General features: G+C 38.8%; 1 protein-coding gene across 11 annotated transcripts in view; it reads right to left on the reverse strand.

The window, feature by feature from the left end:
* Positions 1–3,335: 3,335 nt before the first annotated feature.
* BRD9 (bromodomain containing 9) overlaps positions 3,336–22,780 on the reverse strand; it is a 54,324-nt gene continuing 34,879 nt past the window's right edge. For all 11 annotated transcript variants that reach the window (XM_075212679.1, XM_075212678.1, XM_075212677.1 and 8 more), the window contains 5 exons: positions 21,920–22,031; positions 10,136–10,174; positions 4,943–5,045; positions 4,573–4,740; positions 3,336–3,755 (listed from right to left, as the gene is read on the reverse strand). In XM_075212679.1, the coding sequence (XP_075068780.1) occupies positions 3,664–3,755; positions 4,573–4,740; positions 4,943–5,045; positions 10,136–10,174; positions 21,920–22,031 (514 nt within the window). In that variant the 3' untranslated portion in view covers positions 3,336–3,663. The remainder of the gene's footprint in view (positions 3,756–4,572; positions 4,741–4,942; positions 5,046–10,135; positions 10,175–21,919; positions 22,032–22,780) is intronic.

Genomic DNA, 22,780 nt, shown 5'->3' on the forward strand with positions numbered 1-22,780 from the left:
CTTATTTGGCTTGCACATAAACCAATCCTGATAGACATATTTGTCCTCCTATTTATTAGTCGTTTTTTCTCCAATCATCTATTTGTTTAGTGACGGACAGTGTCAGCTGGCAGTCAGGGTTTCAAATCAGCCACAATTTCATTTATTTTGTCCACAATTAACCAATTGTATATCTTTTATAATTAGGTTAGAGATAAATCTTTCATATGCTGTTACATGAATCTTTATTCTATCTATTTGTATACATACACACATACACCCTTGATCAGCCACAATAAAACCACCTACCTAAAATTGTGTAGGTCCTCCTCGTGCCACGAAAACAACTGACTCATCAAGGCAGGCATAGATTCCACAAGACCTCTGAAGGTGTCCTATGGTATCTGGCACCAAGCCTTTACCAGCAGATCCTTAAAGTTCTGTAGGTTGCAAGATGGGGCCTCCATGGCTTGGAGTTTTTTCAGCACACCGCACAAATGGATTAAGATCTGTGGAGTTCAAGTCAATACCTTGAACTCGGTCATGTTCCTCAATCCATTCCTGAACAATTTTTGCACTGTGGCAGGGCGCATTATCCTGCTGAAAGAGACCACTGCCATCAGGGAATACCATTGCCATGAAGTTGTGTACTTGGTCTGCAACAATGTTTAGGTAGGTGGTCAAATAACATCCACATGAACGCCAGCAGAACATTGCCAGAGCATCACACTGCCTCTGCCGGCTTGCCTTCTTCCCATAGTGCATCCTGGTGCCAATCTTCCCCAGATAAACGACACATACGTCCCCGGCCATCTACATGATGTAAAAGAAAATGTGATCCATCAGACCAGGCCACCTTCTTCCATTGCTTCTGGAGCTCACATACCCATTGTAGGTGCTTTCGGCGGTGAACAGGGTTCAGCATGGGCACTCTGACCAATCTGCAGCTACACCAAGCTGCAATGCAATGTGTGTTCTGACACCTTTCTATTATAGGCAGCATTAACTTTTTCGAATTGTCATTGGATTAGGTCGATTTAACAAGTGGTGACCGAGGGTCTTGGAGAGTTGTTTTTGCTCTCAATATCATTAATCCAATCAAGCATTGACCAGGTAAGAGCTAGGGCACACTATGATAGGGGGATTCCATACTGGTAGTAGTTGATCAAAACACGCCTATCTTTCTACTGCCAATTTAAATGTTAACTAAATGCATATAAAAGGAGCAGAGCCAAGTTTAAGTACTAACTGTTGTGCACATAATTATAAGCACACAAACAATACCTTTATAGATGCTGTAGACAGGTGTATAGGTGCCAACTGCAATAGGAGGTAATTTGTACTGCAGTAGTATAGTTGTCGACATAGAAACGGTCAACTGGAAAGTATAATTAAAAACTCTTTAGATGTTCATTTAATCATTTGTATTGCAGTAATAGTTAACTACATAGGCATAAACTTACATTACTGTATTATATATAAAAATGTATTTCTTTTATACAAGATACAGACTGCATTCATGTAAAACGTGAAGGTATACAGGATAATCTACTGCTGTGCATCAGCAGGGGTTTGCAGGACCTGCAGCCTCCAGTGTAAGCATATCCAATGAGGGGGAGAGAGTTTATGTTGCTGTTGCGAGGTACAAATATTGGTGGGTCAAATCTTCTCTGGTATGGTTAGATCTAATGCATTTTGACACCATGTACAGCACAAGTATGTGAAAATAATGGCATAAGTAATGATTTATACAATACATGGCCAAAAGTATGTGGACACCCAAACATCACATCAATATGTGCTTGTTGAACATCTCATTCCTTAACCATGGGTATTAATATGAAGTTAGATTCCCCCTCCCCCTCTTGATGCTACAACATCCCTCTTCCATTCTGGTAAAGCTTTTCCCCAGATTTTGGAATATGGCTGCAAGGATTAGATTCACATACCACAAGAGCATTAGGGAGGTTGGGGTATGATCAGTGATAAAACCTGGCTCGCAGTCTGTGCTTCAACTCATCATCGTTATTTATATAGCCAGCAAATTCTGTAACGCTGGGGACAAACACAGTAATACACAAACTGAGTAAAACAGACGAGGTGGGAAGGTTGTACTCGCAAACTTACAATCTATTAACCCTAAACGTGTTCTATGGGGGAGGTCAGGTATTTGAGCTTGCCAGTTAAGTTCTTCCACACCGCACTTGGGAAACCATATTTTTGATGGACCTTGCTTTGTGCAGAGGGGCACTGTCATGCTTAACAGAAAAGGGCCTTCCCTAAACAATTTCCACAAAGTTGGAAGAACACAATTCTCTTGAATGTCATTGTTTTCGTTGTATTAAGTTTTCAGTCACTGAAATTAAGGGTCCCAGGCCATTATTCCTCCTCATCCTCCAAACTTTCAAGCTTTTTAGGTGGCAGTACACATTCAGGTAGGAAGCATTCTCTGGGCATCCCGCAAATCCAGACTTGTATGTCAGACTGGGAAATGGTAAAGCGTGATTCATCATTACAGAGAACACGTTTCCATTGTCCAATGGGGGGGGTTTACCACTTCAGTCAATGTTCGGCATTGCGCTTGGTGATCTGAGGCATGTGTGCCATGGAAACACAATCCATAAAGTTTCTGATTAACAGTTCTCGAGCTGATATTGGTTCCAGAGGTAGTGTAGAAGCTAGTAATGAGTGTTGCACCCATGTAAGTTTTGTTCTTTGAGCAGCTGTGGCCTGCTTTGCTGCTTACCTGTTGTTGCTTCTAGACGTTTCCACTTCTCAATAACAGCAATTACAGTTGCCTAGGCAGCCCTAGCAGGGCAGAAATTTGACAAACTGAATAGTTGGAAAAGTGTCATCCTATGACAAGGCCATGTTGAAAGTAACTGAGCTTTACAGTATGACACATTCTACTGCTAATGTTTGACTATGGAGATTGCATGGCTGTATAGATTTTACTGCATGCCCCTTTTAGCATCGGGTGTGGTTGAAATGGTCAAAACACTAATTAGAAAGAGTGTCCATATATTTTGTCCATTTAGTGTATATAAATAATGCATCTTTTGACCCCACTGACAAAGCCTACATGGCACAACTAATCGGGTAATAGAAGTGATGCTTCTGTTTTTATCTGCATGCCAAGGAATAATAATGGTTTTATTGAATAAAGTGGTATTTTTACTCCAATATCTTTACTTCTTATTTATGAACTCCGGTACACCTGTTCGAGCATGAGAATCGGATCTTGCCCTTTTTCAGTCAATAGTTTTGGCATTTTGGGAGCTACCGAGCATTCACATTCCCTCCTCTCCAATCATAAAATGGCATAATTCATAGAAATAAAAGGAGGAAAAGCAATATTGAATCTATAGCTGTATTTAACAAACTTTTCAAATGCAAATTACACTTACATTTTGACCAGGTCTATTGCCCTTTTATTTCAAGTGACATATGAACATTTTAAACATAAACCTCAATTGCATGAGTATCTCACTAAATACAACCATGTAGACATTCAAGCAAAGGGAAGAAGGCACAGTTCATCTTCTTCTGCAACACACCAGTTTAGTTTAACGTTATTTTTATCTATATATTTTTATTTATTTAAAAAAATTGCCTCCATTAGTGGGATATAATATTTACAACATGACCTAATAAAACCAGTAAATAAAACTAGAAACGGCATTTTTAATTTGGGTTGTCGGGTTCTGGAGACTGAAGAAATTCATAAGGATCTGGAATGTCTTGCTGTTCTCCAACGCTGAGACGAGAAGGGCTACCTTTAATTGGGGGTGAGGAGAAATAAGGAGAGAGGAGAGAGATATTAAAAAAAGTAAAAATTAAGCACTGCAGAAATCTCTTGCTGTACTATAGTAACAGGGCTCATTGAAAGCACAATTTCTTACAATCATCAAGCGCTACCCTTGAAGTTAAAATAAACTAAACAAAAATTGCATGATTCAAAAAAGTTGTCTGATGTAATGTTTTGTTGCTATAAGTGATTTTCAGAAATTGTTGCCTGCAAACATTATAATTGATATAAATGACAAGCTGCTTCACAAAAGAGCGCTATAACTAGAACTTAAGTGGTATAAATAATGCATTCAAATCTATTCTTAAACTACTGCAGCAGCAAAAATGGAATGATAAAAATAAATTCAAACTTAACAAATATACCATTATATTTCCCACGTTCTTTTATCTAAGGTGGCAATATGTGAAAATGTTGTTTTTAACAATGTACTGAATAGCCTTCTTAAAGTTGAAAATGTCACAAATTAATTTAAAATAAATAAAACTTTTTCATCTTTTCTTAGCTGTAAAATACCACTCCTGAGATTACAACTGTTGGTGATACCAAAGATCATTTGGGTTAAAATCCTATTGATTTAGTCTTATTATACTGTGATTTGCTAAAAGTCATATTCTCTCCAACACATAACCATTGACTAAACCAGAAGTGGGAAAATAGTTTACATACATTTGCTGGTGTAATGAACATTCTATTTTAAAGGTCAACATAAATGGAAATTCATGTTGAGAGGGTAGATAATAAAATAAAAAAATAAACAAAAGAGGGCAACATTGAAAGCTAACCAAGATGATGATGATCTCTTTCAGAGTTGTTTGATAAAGAACTTATGTTGGAAGATGGCCTAGATCCAACTCTGTCATTGTGTACTTCATGAAAGTCGTGCAAGAGTTTAGCTGCGTCATCCAGGTTTAGATGACCGTCATCATGGTCAAGCTCCTTCTTCACTTTTCCTAATGATTTAGATTAAAAATTGGAAAAAAACACATTTGAACATTATATATATATAGACAATGCCTACATTTATTGGATATATTTGACAAAAGTATCTTGTAATTATTTTAGTTAAAACTCAATATCTCAAGAGAATGCAAGAACAACAGAGCACAGGTTAAAGTGGCTAATCCTATCCTTCAAATAGAGGTTTATACATACCTAGAGAATTTAGCATCGACATTTCAAGAGACACATCAGAGTAAGATTTCATGGACATAAAATCAAGAACCGAACTGCTGCCATCACCTAATGATTCTCCAAACTATAGAAAAATTAAAAAAAAAAAAAAAATGAGCATCTTACTAAAAATATATTTATGTCATGTGAATGTACTTTTAAGGAAGAACGCTGTGGGTCAAACAAGGGAAATACTGCAGGCTTAGACAACCAAATTATCAAACATTTCTTCAACCTTTCTGCTATGCATGGAGACCATTTTAGTAAGGATTCTGAAGATTATCAGCTGTATATTATACATTTTGAAGGTTTGCTGTCTGTAGTCAAAGGGTTAATTCAAAGCAGATTCTTATAAATCGACAAATGTTACCATAGAATTGAAAATAACATTCACATACAAAATCGAATATGTTTCAAGAACGTTTGTCAGATGTTGTATGATACAATTTGTTGAATTGACTGATGAAACATTTAGCTACCTATTGATTCCCATAAAGTGTTGAAACAAGGTAAAACATATCCCTTAACGGGGTTGTCCCAAAACTCACCCTATGTAACAAATGGGTTTGGTCTCTCCCTTCCCTTGACTGCACAGCTTATCTGAAAAGCTTACTTAGCAGGACTCCTCAATCCATCCAGTCCTATTTATAATAGAATGCTTCAATTCTAATTTGTTGAATCTGACAGGGCAGATTGTGTCCTACCTTGAAAAAAGCTGGGTGGCTTACCTCTTTTTATAGGAGGAATAAAGGATATAAAGAAGGGAGTTGTCCAAGAGTGATCAAAACCTTGACAGTGGACTGTATATTACGTAGGATTTCAATATTTAAAGGCATGTTTCATTACAGCACAGACAGTATGTTATTTAATGAAGTTGTGCGTATTTTTTACTAAAACCTACATAAAACACACAAGATGCTACTTTTCTCTGTTAGCATTTCTGTAAATTCTATTTGTAAAATTGTAAATTTAAACAGGAGAAAGCTTCTTTTGGAATTTAAGTAGCCAAGACTTTGCACGTTTTAGGTAAACCATGATAAATACGTTAGACATTAGTTCATAGCATTATATGTATGAATTGAGTAATATTAACAGTTTGAGTCCATATATCTTAAGACTCTGGAGCGCAGACATGAGTATTAAGATAAGTGAATGTTTGCAAATTATGAAAACTATTCCATGCTAGACACAGACAAAACTTGAGAATCAATTATTGGGCTGTTAGAAATAGACTGCATTTGGTATTCTTGTACTAGAATATAAAAGCAATATATTTAATGTCATCATCAACATTTATATACTGCCAGCAAAATTCCGTAGCTCTTTACAATTGGGAACAAACACAGTAATAACACAATATTGGGTAAAAAAGACACAGAGGTAAGAGAGCCCTAGTAGTAAGCTTAAAATAATGTAATATTTAATTAGAATTCGCGGCTGCGTGTAACGTATCATTACGGCACCAACACAAAATCCACAATGTTGATGTTCCTAATTGAATATGCCCCTTAGAGTTTACAAAGAATGGTGAGGAAAACGAAAAAAACATCCAGTGAGTGGCAGTTCTGTTGGCAAATACACCTTGTTAATGAGAGAGTTTAGAGGAGGATTGCCAGACTGGTCAAAGCTGGTAGGAAAGCAAGAGAAACGCGAATAACGATGTTTAACAGTGGTATGCAGAAGAGAATCACTGAACGGAAAGCACATCGAACTTTCATGTGGATGGGCACAGAAGCAGCAGATCACACTGGATTCCACTCCTGTCAGCTAAGTACAGGAAACTGAGATTATATTAACATGATAATGAGTTCAGGTGGGTCCTAACCAGTACTAGAAGGATGTACTCAATAAAGTGGCCACTAAGTGTATAATAGCATATTTTATATTTACCACTGCCATCCACAGTCTAAAAGGTGAAATTGAATTACAATTATTTCTGTGATACTTGAGGAGATGCATAGAAGCAAATGGTTTGAGAAGTCACTTGTATGTAAAGAGATATTGTCCCAGTCTTCTCAATATAATAATAGTTTTGGAAGTGAAATGTGATTCAACAAAATACCAGGATCAGGGATTCCTGTGCAGATCCAGACATTACTGGATGAATGCGAACCTTGTTTATCAAAGTGAAGTGTAATCATTACATATTTTGGGTCAGTTGTCACACTTTCTTTGTGCTAGTATTTCTTGATTGTAATCTCTATAACCGGATACACATCCACTACTGGATCTACCAATACTCTTTTCCACAAGCTTTTGTCATGTTTGTGGCAGATCATCATAAGGCCTGGGATACAATCTAAGTAGTAATTGCTTACTACTTTGCCCCACACTGGAATATGGTCCCACTCTGGAGATGAGTGAGTTGTTGGTGCATGTTTATTACATATGGTACTGTCCAATATACAGTATAAAAAAAATCTATCATGGAAATAATGCCCTTGCATTTATTTTTTAGCGAACATTGCCTAGCATTAATATGTTTTTCTGTTTCTCTTAAAAAGGGGTAATAGGTTGCTATGGAGAAGTGAAAACACATTAGGGGACAACTATGCATCATTTAGTGCTAGAGAACAACCACCTCTGTAAGAATAATCTAAATTTGCAAAGCATGAATGTGGTGCACTTCTCAGTCTAAGTTCCCAAGAGTTCTAAGAGTAATGAAGTTATCCTCCCCTACATTACAAAAAGCAAACTCAATTCACAAACAATGTTTATCATGCCCGGTCAAAGTTCTTAGGAAGCTAGATGCCAGGGTCACATATTAGGAAAAATAAATTTTGTATGGAACAAAACATTGTGAAATTCTTATAGGCACAGGCAAACCAAAATACTGTATGTAATGGTATGCTCCTCTGTATTTTTTTTATGTGGATATTAGGAATTGTACAGTATAGTTACACAATATAACAATGACATAATGCCATTACATATTATACAGAACAAATGAGCAACATATATGAGGAATTACTAGGAAATGGCCTGAGTTTGTACTCAGTAGTGTCAGGTTGGGGGAGGGGGTTATATTGACAATTATGCAGGGGGCTGCAGTCAATGGAATAGAGAGATGAAGTCCACTAAGTGCTTCTGCAGCATTAATTCCCTCCTTTACAGATATCAGTTATAGGGGGGCAGGGGGTATCTGCTATAAAGATTGGCAGTTGGTTTCTACCATCTGCAGCTTGTTACAAAGTTTCTGTTATTATATAAGGGTACACATCTCTATGCACATTGTGCCCATCAATGCTTTCATTGTTTTCCCCCTACAGTACAAGGAGGATTTATTATGGTCATGATTGAGCGTCCAAGGGACTTATAAATTGGTGCCGATTTGACAAAGCATCTGGAGACACAGGGACATTGCTGGGTAAAATGTGTTCATCCCTTGGTCATTCAATGTGCTTTACCCATAATATTTAAGTTCATTGTGGCACAAGCTAAAATATACATTTTAGGTTGTAGCAGAAATTTTATTCAGCAGTTCAAAAACCGCTACATTTACACACTAGCAAGTAAAAGTTAGCAGCCATGGATACCTGACATGGGTTGAGGATATAGGAAAAAACAAAATGGTTATGCTAAAAATAAATATGAGTTTTATTCAAACCTTCCAATTAGTAGAAACACATATCTATTCTCTAAAACCCCTTATCATGGCTTCCATCCGTAAATCCCCCAACATACATCAAGTCTCTCCTTTTGCCTCCAGCACAGTGTTTATTACATAAAGAGAAGAAACAGTGCTAATGGTTGTACTTATAATCAGGAGAAGATATGTGTATATGGCAGAATAACCCTATAATCAGTAGAAAAAGATGGAAAAGTGGCGCAACATATGAAGGAGTATCTGCTGGAAGAAGCTTACTGATATATGTCAACACAATTGAATAGAGCCCTGTCTGAGGGAGCGATATCCAGATAAGAACTGCTATGTTGATATGTCACTTTTACATATAACCATCTACCTAAAATGCATAAGCCCCTCACTGTACTAAGGGTCGCCCCATCATTTTTGCAGTAAGTAGCTTTACCTCTAATTTAACATTTTCTGTAGATTATTTTCTTCAGCCTCATATTGCCTCTACAGTCATATATCAAAGATTCCACGTGTTTTAAATCTTATCAAATATATAGAATGGAAAGATTCTTATGGGTTCTAAACCATTGATGTACAAGCACTTTATACCTTCTTTTACCACATGGCAGGGGGTTAGGATTTTATTTAGAACAAGATTTTCTTAGCTGTGAGAGGCACTGAGTTTTAGTTTTAATTCCATGCCTTTCATTTTAAAGTTATTTTTGCAAGTGTTGGGGAAGCTATGTGGACCAGGTTTGCCCCGAGCTTTGCCAATATATACATGGGCATATTTGAGTTTCAAAACATTTGGGAATATTTGCAAACCTGGTGCTCTAAGGCCGGTATATACATGTATTGTTTATTTTTTTGTACTGCACTTAAATAAATGAAATCTTAAATTTACACATAAGTATCACAAGGTGTCTCTTTCTGTTTATAACTCTCTACAATAGAATTTCCACTTCAATATAGCAAAAACCGATAGACTCCCTTACGTATATTATAATAATCATTATAGACCCTGGGTTAAGAAAATAACCAGGGGAGATCTGGAGCTTCTAGACAGTGAAACATTCCACAGTGATACATTCCACAGTGATGTATCCAGTAGCGATTCCCATAAAGTGTGACTGACCAAGGATTCACTGTCCAAACATTCCAGATAAGAGCATTTTCATTGTTATCAATCTAGATAGAGGGATTTCCTATTCATGACTAATCATTTAGAAAAAACTATTTTCTGCCTGCCGTTTTAAAGGATGACAGTCACCAATTAGTTAAAATGTAGTTTTATTAAATAACAGATACATCCAACCTCACAACTGCTACTACACAGGAAATCTGCTAAAAGATAAAAGTAAAAATGGTGAAGTTACACTGACATCACTGGCAGGTTTTTTTTTTTTACATTGTAAAAAAAAAAAAGTTCAAAATACAAACCTGGCTTTTGCACTGCCCCAGAGTGATGCAACTGACACAATAACTCCCTCCTATTATTTAGGAACCTACTAATTGAAATGGGGAACTCTGCCAATACTATTAAATTACAAGACTCAACATTTTATATATAGAGTTCTGGAAAAATAATAAGCACTTACTTTAATATCTTCAGGTGGTCTCATAGGAATATTTCGCCTCTAAAACATAAAAATATATTGTTTATTAAATATAGTATAAACGTAAGACTAAATTGCAACAATAATAGCCAATGTCAAATTATTTTAAATGTAACACTTGAAACTGTAAAAATAATTAAGTCTGAAGTTAAAAATGTTGAACCCTTTAAATTTAAAATAAATTACGTTTGTATTTTTCATGCTGCTTTCTCTTTAAATAAATAGTTTTTTTTAAAAAAAAAAAAATCTCAAACAGTATATAAATCCAAAGATTATGAATATACAAGATGTCTCCTCATTTTTATGTTTTATACTAGTGGGGAGGGAAAAAAGAGAGTGAAGATCTGGATGGAGGGAGGGAGTAGAGGGGAAGGGGTGTATTGAGGAGAAGGAAAGGCATGAATATCGCTATAACTATAACAAAGGAAATTATATGCACCATGTCCAGGGATAATTGATCTATGGAATTAAAAAACTAACAACACATACGGTACTCTTACCCATGGTGCACGGCACCTACCCTGGGGGAACCGAAGGCGGCTCAAGAGCTCTATGCCAATATAGGGTTGAAGAGCCAAAGAGGATAAGCAGCTACGGCTTTCATGTAGATACCATGGGGCCCAAACCTTGTCAAATTTATATGATCTGTTGTGGAGGTAGTTTGTAATACTCTCCAGGCTTGCAATATGTCATATGTAATTCCGTAGAGCCTGCATGGAGGGAGGATTAGGGTCATTCCAATGTTTAGCTATTAGGGATTTAGAAGCTACCAGTATATGAGAGATCAGCTTGTTGGAAGGGGCGCTCTCATCAGGAATCGGGCGAGAGAGAAGGAACGACCAAGGATCATTAATGAGCTATTGTTCAGATAGGGAATTTATAAGTGCAAGGACCATGTTCCAAAAAAGTATTATACAACCATACATGTAGTATCGTATCTCTCTGACCACATTCCCTCCAACAGCTCGGAATGGCGGTGGACAACAGACAGGCTATCTGGGGTGTAGTACCACCAAAAGTATAGTTTGTATGCCGTTTCTTTAATTAGTGTAGAGATTGAGCTCTTGGCAATCCCCTTTCTGACCTCCTCCCAAAAACACTCATCCGGGGGGGTCCCAGGTCTTACTCCCATTCCCGCTTGTGCCACCCTGGGGTTTCTATTAGCCATTTATAAATCCCCAATATCATCCCTTTGGTAAGTGGGGAGTGCAAACACGTGCTCAAAGAGAGTGAGAGGCTGAAGAGTGTAAGGGGCTGCAAGGACATAGCAAAGTTTTGGACCTGGAAATACTCAAACAAAAGCGGGTGAAAAGGTTCAAACTTGTGATGAAGATCTGACATAGAGGCCCAAGTCCTGTTGACTACCAGGTCCAAAACCACACGTATCCAGTGCTTAAATTACGGTGACAATTTACAGGGTGGAAAGCATGAGTTTCTCCAGAGGGGAGTTGAATAAGGGAGAACAGTTTCTGCGTGAGCCGGCATGAGTCTCATAGGGACAGATAAAATTTGAGAGATTAGAAAGAGGAGGCCCCTTGTGGTCTATCTACCTTGGAGAGGCCCCAAAGGGATGCCAGGAAAGGACTCTGTAAAGTGGGTTCACAAGTCCACCCACGCTACAGTCCAGTATGGGAAATAAGTAACCGCAACCTGGGTCAAATGGAACGCCAAGTAATAGAGTTTAATTTCTAGAAAGCCTTTCCCTCCCTGAGCCCTGGGCTTCTTGAGTACTGCTACTGAGATTCTCGGGGGCTTGCCACACCAGACAAATTTAAGGAAAAAGGAATGTAAGTCCCGAAACACAAGGTCCGGCACCTTCACTTGGAGCTTCTGGAAAAGGTAGAGAAGTTTAGGGATCAGGTTCATCTCAACAGCAATGATCCTCCCCAGTCAAAATATAATATAGCTCTTCCATATCTCTATATCCTGTTTGATTTTAATTAGGAGGGAGGGAAAATTTTCTTGGTATAGTCGGTCATAGGAAGAGGTGATATAGATACCAAGATACTTTATCTTGTTCAGCTGCCAGCGCAAGACAAAATTAGCCTTTAGGAGCAAAGCCTCAGAATTAGTAAAATTAATTTTATAGCCTGAGAAGCCATACTCATCTATGAGTCTATATAGGGCGGGTAGAGTCCCGGGGATTCGTAAGAGAGAGAAATATGTCATCTGCAAAGAGGGAGACCTTAAATTCCCGGGGTTCCACCCCCACACCCATTATCAGAGCCCTCTGCCTAATCATTATACTCTATAACCAATGCAAAATTTAGGGGTGACAAGGGGCAACCCTGTCTCGTCCCATTGGAAAAGAAGAGGGGGTCGGACAGCGAATCATTAACCAATACCCTAGCGGTGGGAAAAATGTAAAAGGCATATACTCCTGTCAGGAATTCAATTAATTATATGAACTAAGTCTACTGCGCGACAGGTATTATCTCTGGCTTGATGACCTGGAATAAATCCTGGAAGGACTCTATTCAAACGGGTGTCCAGTATTTTGGCATAAATCTTATCAACAGTAAGGAGGGAGATAGGACAGCAGTTTGCACAGTCATTAGGGTCCTTGCCCTCCTTATGTATGACTACTATGCGTGCTTCAAACATCGATTTAGGGAATGGAGCTCCTTGCAAGACAGCATTGAACAGGGTGCGGAGGTGGGGGACCAGGGTCTGGAAGAATCTCTTATAGTAGGCCGCGGTGAAGCCGTCTGGGCCCGGGGACATAGAGGCCTTTTGTGCCTTAATAACCACCAGTATTTCCTCTGACGTAAATTCCTTATTTAATTGTTGGACCGAACGCAGAAGAGTGGGGAGGTGCTCTTCTTTCAGAAACTCCATTATGGTTTCTGCTGGGGAAGTACTTCCAGGATTCTAAATTATACAAAGTAGAATAGAACTTCTGAAACTGACGTCCTATTTGTTCAGGACTGTAGATGGGGAAGCCTGAGGCAGACTTCAGGGCCATAAAACCTTGTTTTGGGAGGCTTGAGCACTCAAAAGGGGCGACCAAGATCCTATCTGCTTTATCTCCCCTCTCGTAAAACGTTTGCTTCAGCCGTTTCAGGGCTGCACCAGTGGACTTCGAGAGGAGGAGATTCAAATCAGACTGTACTTTTAGAAGTTTGTTCAAAGTAGCTTCATCTGGGGAGAGTTTATGTTGTCGCTCCAGGATCTGGAGTTGGATAGCTAACGAAGTGCGTTTAGAAATGGTTAGCTTCCTACGATATGAGCCCATGCTAATCAGATGGTCCCGTACCACCGCCCTATGGGCTTTCCAGAGGGCAGTGGGGTCATGTCCGGAAGGCCATTTAGGAGAAAAATATTCTTCAAGGAGGGTCCGAAGTTTAAGAGAGAGTTGCTGATCGTGTAGGATGGTCTCATTGAGGCGCCACATGGTGGGGCGGGGATGGGAGACTATATCTGTGAGGTCAGTAGATACAGGGGAGTTGTCAGACTAGACCATCCGATGGATGTGAGCTGCCTGGAGCTTCAGGGACAGATATGTTTGAGATATTTTGTTTCCATACATCGGTTATTAACAAGTTATACGAACTAAAAATATAAAAATGTATCTGGCTTTAAGGCAAGTGTTTTTGGCTGAAGATGCCTTAAAGAAATACACCATAAACGATAACCAGCTGCTTTTTACGTCATAACTGCATTTTATATATTACACTACATATTATCCCAATACAATACATTGAATACACTCCCACAAACCCCATCAGTCACACTCAGGGCTAGATTTACTAAATGTCGGGTTTGAAAAAGTGGAGATGTTGCCTATAGCAACCAATCAGATTCTAGCTGTCATTTATTTAGTACATTCTACAAAATGATAGCTAGAATCTGATTGGTTGCTATAGGCAACATCTCCACTTTTCAAACACGCAGTTTAGTAAATCTAGCCCTCAGTCTTTTCACTCACATCAGATTCAACTAAAAGAAAAAGATGTCCTCTAAAATAAATTATTGCCTTCAAAAAGATATGTTTCTGTTTCTTCACTTTAAAATTTTAGTAAAAACAGTATTTTTCTGTGTAAAAAAACAAAAAACAAAAAGAAAAAAAAAACAGCCATTGTTAACAACATTTTCTCTACATGCAAGAGAAGCTGTTGGTAATTGCAGCTTCTACACTCTTTTCCATCAGTCATGCTACTATGTTTACCTATAGGGATATAGCAGCATGATGTCCTTTATTAGGTACACCTGCTCGTCAATGCAAATATCTAATCAGCAAATCATCTGGCAGCACCTCAATGCAATTAGGCATAGCTAAGAGGTTCAGATATGTTCAGACCAAACACCAGAATAGGGAAGAAATTTGATGTAAGTGACTTTGATTGTGGAATGATCGTTGGTACCAGACGGGGTGATATGAATATCTAAGATAATGACTCGTCTTCTGGGATTTTCACACACAAAAGTTTCTGGAGTTTACAGATTATGGTGCACAGAACAAAAATCAAGTGAGTTGCAGTTCTGAGGGTGAAAACACCTTGTTAACGAAAGAGGTCAGAGGATAATCTGCAGACTGGTTCAAGTTGACAGGAAGGCAACATTAACTAAAACAAGCATTACAACACTAGCATGCAGAAGAGCATCTCTGAACGCACAGCAGCCAAGTGGATGGGCTACAGCGGCAGAAGAACATACCAAGTTCCACTTCTGTTTGAACAGGACACTGAGGCTATAGTTGGCATAGGCTCGCCAAAACAGCACAGGTGAATATAGTAAAAGCATCACCTGGTCTAATGAATCTCGATTTCTACTGTAACATGCCTATGGTATGGTCAGAATTTGGTGCAAGCATGAATACATGGATCCATCCTGCCCTGAGTCAACTGTTCTAGCTGCTTGTGGTGGTGTGGGGTATGTTTTCACACTTTGGGCCCCTTAATACCAATTGAGCATCCTTTATAGGATGTGGCATATCAGTGTATTGTTTCTGATCATGTGCAAACCTTTATGGCCACAGTCTACCCATTTTCTAATGGCTACTTCCACCAGGTTAACATGCCATGTCACAAATCACGTCATCTCAAGCTAGTTCCGTGAACAAGAACATGAGTTCATTATACTTCAATAGTCTCCACAGTTACTAGATGTCAATTCAATAAAGCACATTTAGGATCTGGTGGAATGGGATATTCACAGCATGAATGTGTAGCTGACAAATGTGCATCAACTGCGCACTGCTATCATGTAAACACGGACAGAATCTCTATTAAATGTCAGCTCCTTGTTGAATTCATACCATGAAGAATTCAGGCTGCTCTGGAAGCAAAGTGGATCCTACTCTGTTCTAGAAAGGTGTACCTAATAAAGTGGCCACTGAGTATATGTGTAATAATATATGTAGGAATATATGTAGAACAACACTGACCCAGAGACAATACAATGTTATGATCAATAAAAAGTTATTCTGTAACATCAAACACAAACCTCTCTAAAGCGTGTGGCTCCATGTATTACAAAATAAGAAACAGACAATAAAATTATATAAATATTCACCCGTTTTGCTAAGATGTACCTCAATAAACCCTGATGCAAACTGCTGCCATCAGAGTTCACATAATATATTGATTTAAAAATAAATCTAGAACTGTCTGATGGGTCTCAGTTTTTTTTTGTTTAAATCAAATATTTTTTATTGGATTTTTTCAAACACTACAGAAAAGACAAAATAACATTCATAGTTCCATTCATCATCATCATCATTTATTTATATAGCGCCACTAATTCCGCAGCGCTGTACAGAGAACTCATTCACGAGTCCCTGCCCCATTGGAGCTTACAGTCTAAATTCCCTAATATAGACACACTCACACAAAGAGACAGACAGACAGAGATGGAGACAGACAAAGAGCGAGGGAGAGACTAGGTTCAATTTTGATAGCAGCCAATTAACCTACCAGTATGAGTACAGCAAGTAAATCAATTCCATACATTAAACATTGTATTAATACCAAAGTAAACTTGCAATGTGAGGTGTTGAGACATATGCATATCTATCCCGGGGACTCAGCTCTGGAGGGGAGGCACCGAGGAACATGAATGATAGTGGGTCAAGTGTCCCAGTACAGCCAAGTTTGGAGAGCATGTAGATGGATAGGGACTTAGTATTGGGGAGGGAAGAAGAGGGGAGAGCTCAACCCAGATCAAAGTCGGCGGTCAGAGATTGCACAGCAAATGTTGATTTTGCCCATCTGGGCCACACTTTAGAGTATTTTAACAAGGCAGTCCGTGAATGATATGTGAATGGGCATGCCCTACAGCTTCATTAACCAGGGACACTCAACTGGCAAATACAGGCCTCTCCTTGGCCATTCATGTTCTGGCAATAATGAGCTTGGTCAGGGCAAGGAGGTTGATAACATACCTGGTAGTGCTTCTACCCAGCAACAGATCCACTCCCAGACAGAAGGTACATGTTTTGGGAAACAGCAATGGAACCGTGATACCCGTATCCCCTTCACCACCCTTGATCAAAATTCCCCAACAACAGGGCATCTCCAAAGTAAGTGCCTGAAGGTAGCATCAGAATCTCTGCATTTTGGGCAATTAGCATTCGATCTGGTACCCATCCGAAGCACACTGCGCAGAGAGTAATATACTCTATGCAGGATATACAGTTGAACTTGTCTAAATCGGGTACAAAAAGTAGCCTCCCGAACACTATCCAGCATATAACTCCAATCCTCATCAGCCACACGACTCAGATCTGTCTCCCATCCTCGGCTTAGTCCCTCCAAGTTTTCAGTAGTAAGGAGAGTGAGGAAATTAGTATAAAGTATGGAAGTGGTTTTAGTGGAGCCCACCTGCCTAAGTAGTGAGCGGAGAGGATCCAGATCGAAGACAAGAATAATGCTGCCAAACTGCGCTGCCAAGGCATGTCGAAGCTGAAGGTAAGTATAAAAAAGTCAATTTGGTAGAGGGAAGCCTAACTGCAATTGAGAAAGTGATTTGAGACTGCCACTAAGGTATATTTGTCCAAGGGAAGTTATCCCCGCGGTGCGCCACTGGGGGAATTATTTCAGTTTAAATAGTTCAGAAAGAATAGAGTTAACCCATAGCAGGGTGTCAGAGACCCACAGTCTCTAATTTCCCATTAAATGCATTCCATATCAGCAAGGCATATCTAAGCAATGGCAGGACTGTTCCTGTAACCCATGTACCCAACAGGGCCTGTAATGGTAGTCTATCAAACGCTTTCCATCTTCAACAGGTCAGTCATAGGCGAGTGCCCCAGCTATTCTCGGAGACGCGCCATTTGCGCAACAAAGTAATAAGCTCCAAAGTCTACAAGGGCTAGGCCTCCAGTTGCGTGGGAACGACAGAGGGAGGTCAGCCTAATTCTTGCCTGCCTCTCCCCCAGTCCAGAGAGGACAAATACCTGTTAATTTGAGAGAAGAAAACTCTCAGAGGAGGTGCAAGGTATTGTGGGTCCATATTGACCAGGCAAAAATCACCCGAGCCTCCTCAACCCAGTAGAGCACTTGTGTGCTCATTAAGTTGGGAACAACAGGGGAGCGTGGAACAAGAAAACCATCTTTCTAAAGGTTCAAGCATTAGTACTACTGGTAGGGGTGGTGCTAGTGGGTTTTGCTACTCCTCAGAATAACATGGAGGACAGCGGTGGGTCAAATGCAACACAAATAAGAAATTCCCAAAAATCTAATTCTACTTACCAGATAGAGCTTTTGGTAGTAGAATGTAAAGAAGGGAAAATCCTAGATCCCTACTCTAATTACAGCTTTGTAGCGGGTCAATGGCATTTGTATGGATTTTGGAGATATGGTTATGCGGGGGATAAGGTCCGACACTATACCCCCAAAGAAAATGTGTCTCCCAATCAACATGATCTACATACACTCTGCCTTAAAGAATATAACCATTATAAGGATACTGATTTAGTGCCAACTAAATCTGTCAGGTGGGTATCAAAGAATCCCTATTTACCACCCTTTAAGAAAACACCATATAATGTAACAGAGGTACTGTGTACAAAGCCGGGAGTACTGGACCCATTAGATACTACAGGGGGAGAATATGACTGGTGGTATATTCTAAAAGCCACCTTCATAGGATCTAACACTCAGGATAGTCTTCAGGTTCGAACATATTTTGACAGACCTATTCCAATTATAGGTACCATAAAGGGATACTGCATGTTGAGAGATTCCCAATGGTTAATCACAAGAGAATCCAAAAATGCCCAAGGTCACAATCCCACAGATTATATACAAACTAGTGTTAGGATAATGAACTTGAACTGTAGTAGCAAAGGCCAAGCTATGTGGAATAACAACCATGGGCCGGTAGACATGGAAGGCTTGTACAGAGCTGCCATTTTGAAAATTAGAACAGATGCCCAAAATCATAAGTACATCCGGGTAGAGGGATCACAATCTATGCGGTCTTTTATGATAACAATTATGAGAGATAAGTGTGTACCAGAAGTTGCTGGATAATATTTAATTACATATGCCCATTGGGAAAGAGATAGGCAAATGGTTATGTTAGATCTAAACCCCTGGAGTTAGGATATAGTATGTAATGGCATAGATACTCCGGTAATTGATGTAAGGATGGATGGTACCCTTATGACCGAGGAGTACAGGAACAGATATGCGTCTGTTGACTTTAAGGCCCTAGTGGCAGAGACATTAACTTTGATATCAACATTGACGGACCTTTTAAATGGCCATTCTGCGAGGTAGCAGATGAAGGGTGTTGGACTTGTGGATTTCTCTCTTCAAAACAAAACCTGTTAAATATCTCTCCTTACAACCAGGGGATAGTGACCAGTGGTATCCGTTTAAAGGGAGAGGACAAGTATGTTTGACTGTAGTCAGAATACCTTATGAAACAGAAGTGTTAGAGCCAGTCAGGCCACATTTTGATGACTAACATCCCTATTCATAAGATAGCAGATGTGATAGATAGCGCCCCAATTATCATCTCCGTGGACAATAATATCAAACGTCAAAATTATGCTATACACCTGGAGAATTTCAGTAGAGGTTTTTAGAGTAGATCATTGGGATCACAGATGTGAGGAGCTAGTGAGGAATCAACTAGATATGCTGAAGGGATGGGTAGAATCTGGGCAAGAAACAAGAAGAGATGACTGGAGACTTAGAAAACATAGGGGGAATCACGATGTCATTGCAACCGCTCTTGGAGGAGGTGCAATGGGAATAGGTACACTGACTACTATGGATTTAGAGGTTCTGAGGAATAAACTTGGGAGCCTGGCACAACATACAGGAGATGGTATAAGTACTCAACTCGATGTAAATCACATCCTTGAGCACTTACAACATGCTCATATAGATGCCACTACCTATCTGTAGCCCTTTGGGAAAAATTTAGAGGGTTGGTGTTGGGTCTCATTGAGAACAAGATAGAGCTCAATTGGCTCTGGCATGTACACAGGTTCAGAGTGAACTCTCAGAAAATCTAAAACACATAGTGTCATCTCTCCATAATGGTCACTATCCATTCAACCTTAGACAGAGGATAAAGCAATTTGTCCCTGACTTTGTGTTGAATCATAGAAACTGGTGGCTCACACAGTGGCATGGTTGCCTGAATCTGACCTGTACTGCTTCCTCTCTAGCTCCTGTTTCTGGTAGAGAGAAGGGATACACAGCAGTAAACTTAGGTATTCCGATGTCAGGGGATACAATACTCCATCCACGTCTCCAATCTGACATGTTAACATATGACAGGTCACATCCATATCTATTTGACACGGATGGATGTTGGAGACGAGAAGACGCCATATTGTGTCAAGGGAATCATGATAGAGTACTCAGGCAACAGTGCTGGGATACTGAAGGATCATATTTGATGAATGTTAGTCAAAAGCCATTATCTAATTTAAAGAATCTGGGTCAAGGTTACTGGTGCTGGTATCAATTCCAAAATGTCTCGTATACTGTTTATGCTACTAACTGCACCCAAAGAGGAAATCTCCTCTGAGGAGCATACTGTACTCTTATTCCCACTCTAGGTATCGATGTAGCAGACGAGATGGGAAAAACACCAGTGACCCCAGAGAAGCGACTATATATCCGCCCAGATACTCCTGTGAGGCTTCAGAAAATTCCACTTGGTTTCGGGACAGAGCTCAAGAACTGGCTGCTCGACTTCAGGAAGGACGACGACATCTTGGAGAAACTCAAGGAGACGGAGAAACAAGCGACCATCAAGCTGGAACATGATGCCATCAAAATCACAAAGATCCTGCACGCCTTAGAGGAAGACGCCAAAGTATTATGGTGGAAAAGCATATTTGGTTATAGTCCAAGGGGGGTACTCAAAAAAGTAACGCTGCTTGCGCACTATTACTGTAATAACGGTAATAGTGTGTGCAAATACTGTTATTACGATAGGTTTAACGCCGGCTTTTTGCTCGCAGCTGAGAAAGCCAGGTTAAACTTACCGTAATAACGGTAATAGCTTTAACGCGGCGGTAGTTCGGGTATATTATATATATATATATATATACATACATATATATATATACATATATATATATATACATATATATATATATACATATATATATATATACATATATATATATATACATACATATATATATACATATATATACATACATATATATATATATATACATACACATACATACACACACACACACACACACACACACACACACACACACACACACACAAACAGAATAGGATATTTTTTACTTACTTCTGAAGTTTTCACACTGTCTGTTGAATCTATAATGTAGTATCTGTATTCTATGTATGCATTTGTGTATTGTATGTTTGTTTGTCTTTGTGAAGTAAGAGACTTGTAACTTTATGCCTGTTTTGTATGTTTAGATAACTGGAATGAATAGGATGAATGGATGTTTATATAGATAATGCAGTATAGTGAGGTAAATGATAGGTTGGCATTTATTTAGCGAGTAACACATAATGGTGGGCTATCTGACAGTGGAGGTCAATAGATGTGTAATAGTTATATATATATAGCCTTGTCAAACACAGGGATCGGGTAAGCCGCTCTTACGGACTTCTAGTTGGGATGCGCAAGCATAACAACTGGGATACCTTGTTTATGGTTGGCATGGTACTAGGCGAAAGCTCAAAAGGTTGTGTGAAAATGCCTCTAAAGTACATCTGAGCTGTCACGGGTGCATATTATTCGACGTGACAAAAATAGCGAAAAAGACGCAAATTGCATTAAATCCCAATAATTAATGAGATAAGTTATTAATAAGATCAAAGGCTTTGTATCATTATTATGGCAGATCACAGGATCCTATTACAAAACAAAAGAATGGTAAGAATTATGGAATAAATCAATTTTGATTATATCATTTAAAAAAAAAAAAAAAATGTAAAAAACAGCAACACACACAAGTATACATAGGCACTACCTTCTCAGTCATCTTTGTCATTAATATACTTTGAATAGCCTTATCTTAAACAAACATGTTCCCAACGTAACGCTCAATTCAGTGATAGCAGGTTTTCGATAAAGGCAGGATTCTAGTATATGTGGGGCACGTTTATTTAAAGAGAATTTGTCCAAATATATATTATATACACTACAATCCCCAAATCAGTCACATTACTTAATAATCATCTGAATTTCTTCTATCCCTGATACCTTAACTATACATACCCACATATGTGCTACAATATTGTATGTAAGCACCAAGACTACAATTATATTGAAAGGTTTAATAATGTATCAATGAATAAGAAAATGCACCTGTTTTATTTGATAAAGAATTTTGGAATGATCTCCTTCTGTTATCTGATCCAGCATGTCATGCACCATTTTATCTGCATAACCTCCACAGTCTTTAACAAACTCTTGCAGACTGAAAGAAGAATTTACAAAATATTAGTGTACAGAGACACAAAAAAGTTCAACAGAATGCAGATCATTAACAAGGTTGTTTTTCTAATATCCAGACATAAAATATACATCCGAGCAAGTCAAATGAGTGTTTTACAGTTGGTTGCTTACGTAAGAGGGGCTAAAAGATATGGAATGGCTTTGGCCTGTGGCAACGTTTACCTAGAATTTATATATATATATATATATATATATATATATATATATATATATATATATATATATATATATATATATATATATATATATATATATATATATATATATATATATATATATATATCATTTTATGAGGCTAATATCATATTAACAGTAAGGGACCAGCAAAAAAAAAATGTTATGCTGCACAGTAGTGCCCCAGTTCACATCATACCTCATAATTGTGCCCCCAATTCATCTTATGCCACATAAATGTGCCCCCAATTCATACTTTGCCACAGTTGCCCCCATAAATACATAGTATTTCACAGTTGCCCCCAGAAACACATAATATGCCACAGTTGCCCCCAGAAACACATAATATGCCACAGTTGCCCCCAGAAACACATAATATGCCACAGTTGCCCCCAGAAACACATAATATGCCACAGTTGCCCCCAGAAACACATAGTATGCCACAGTTGCCCCCAGAAACACATAGTATGCCACAGTTGCCCCCAGAAACACATAGTATGCCACAGTTGCCCCCAGAAACACATAGTATGCCACAGT

The sequence above is a fragment of the Mixophyes fleayi genome, chromosome 5 (assembly GCF_038048845.1).
Source record: "Mixophyes fleayi isolate aMixFle1 chromosome 5, aMixFle1.hap1, whole genome shotgun sequence".
NCBI lineage: Eukaryota > Metazoa > Chordata > Amphibia > Anura > Limnodynastidae > Mixophyes > Mixophyes fleayi.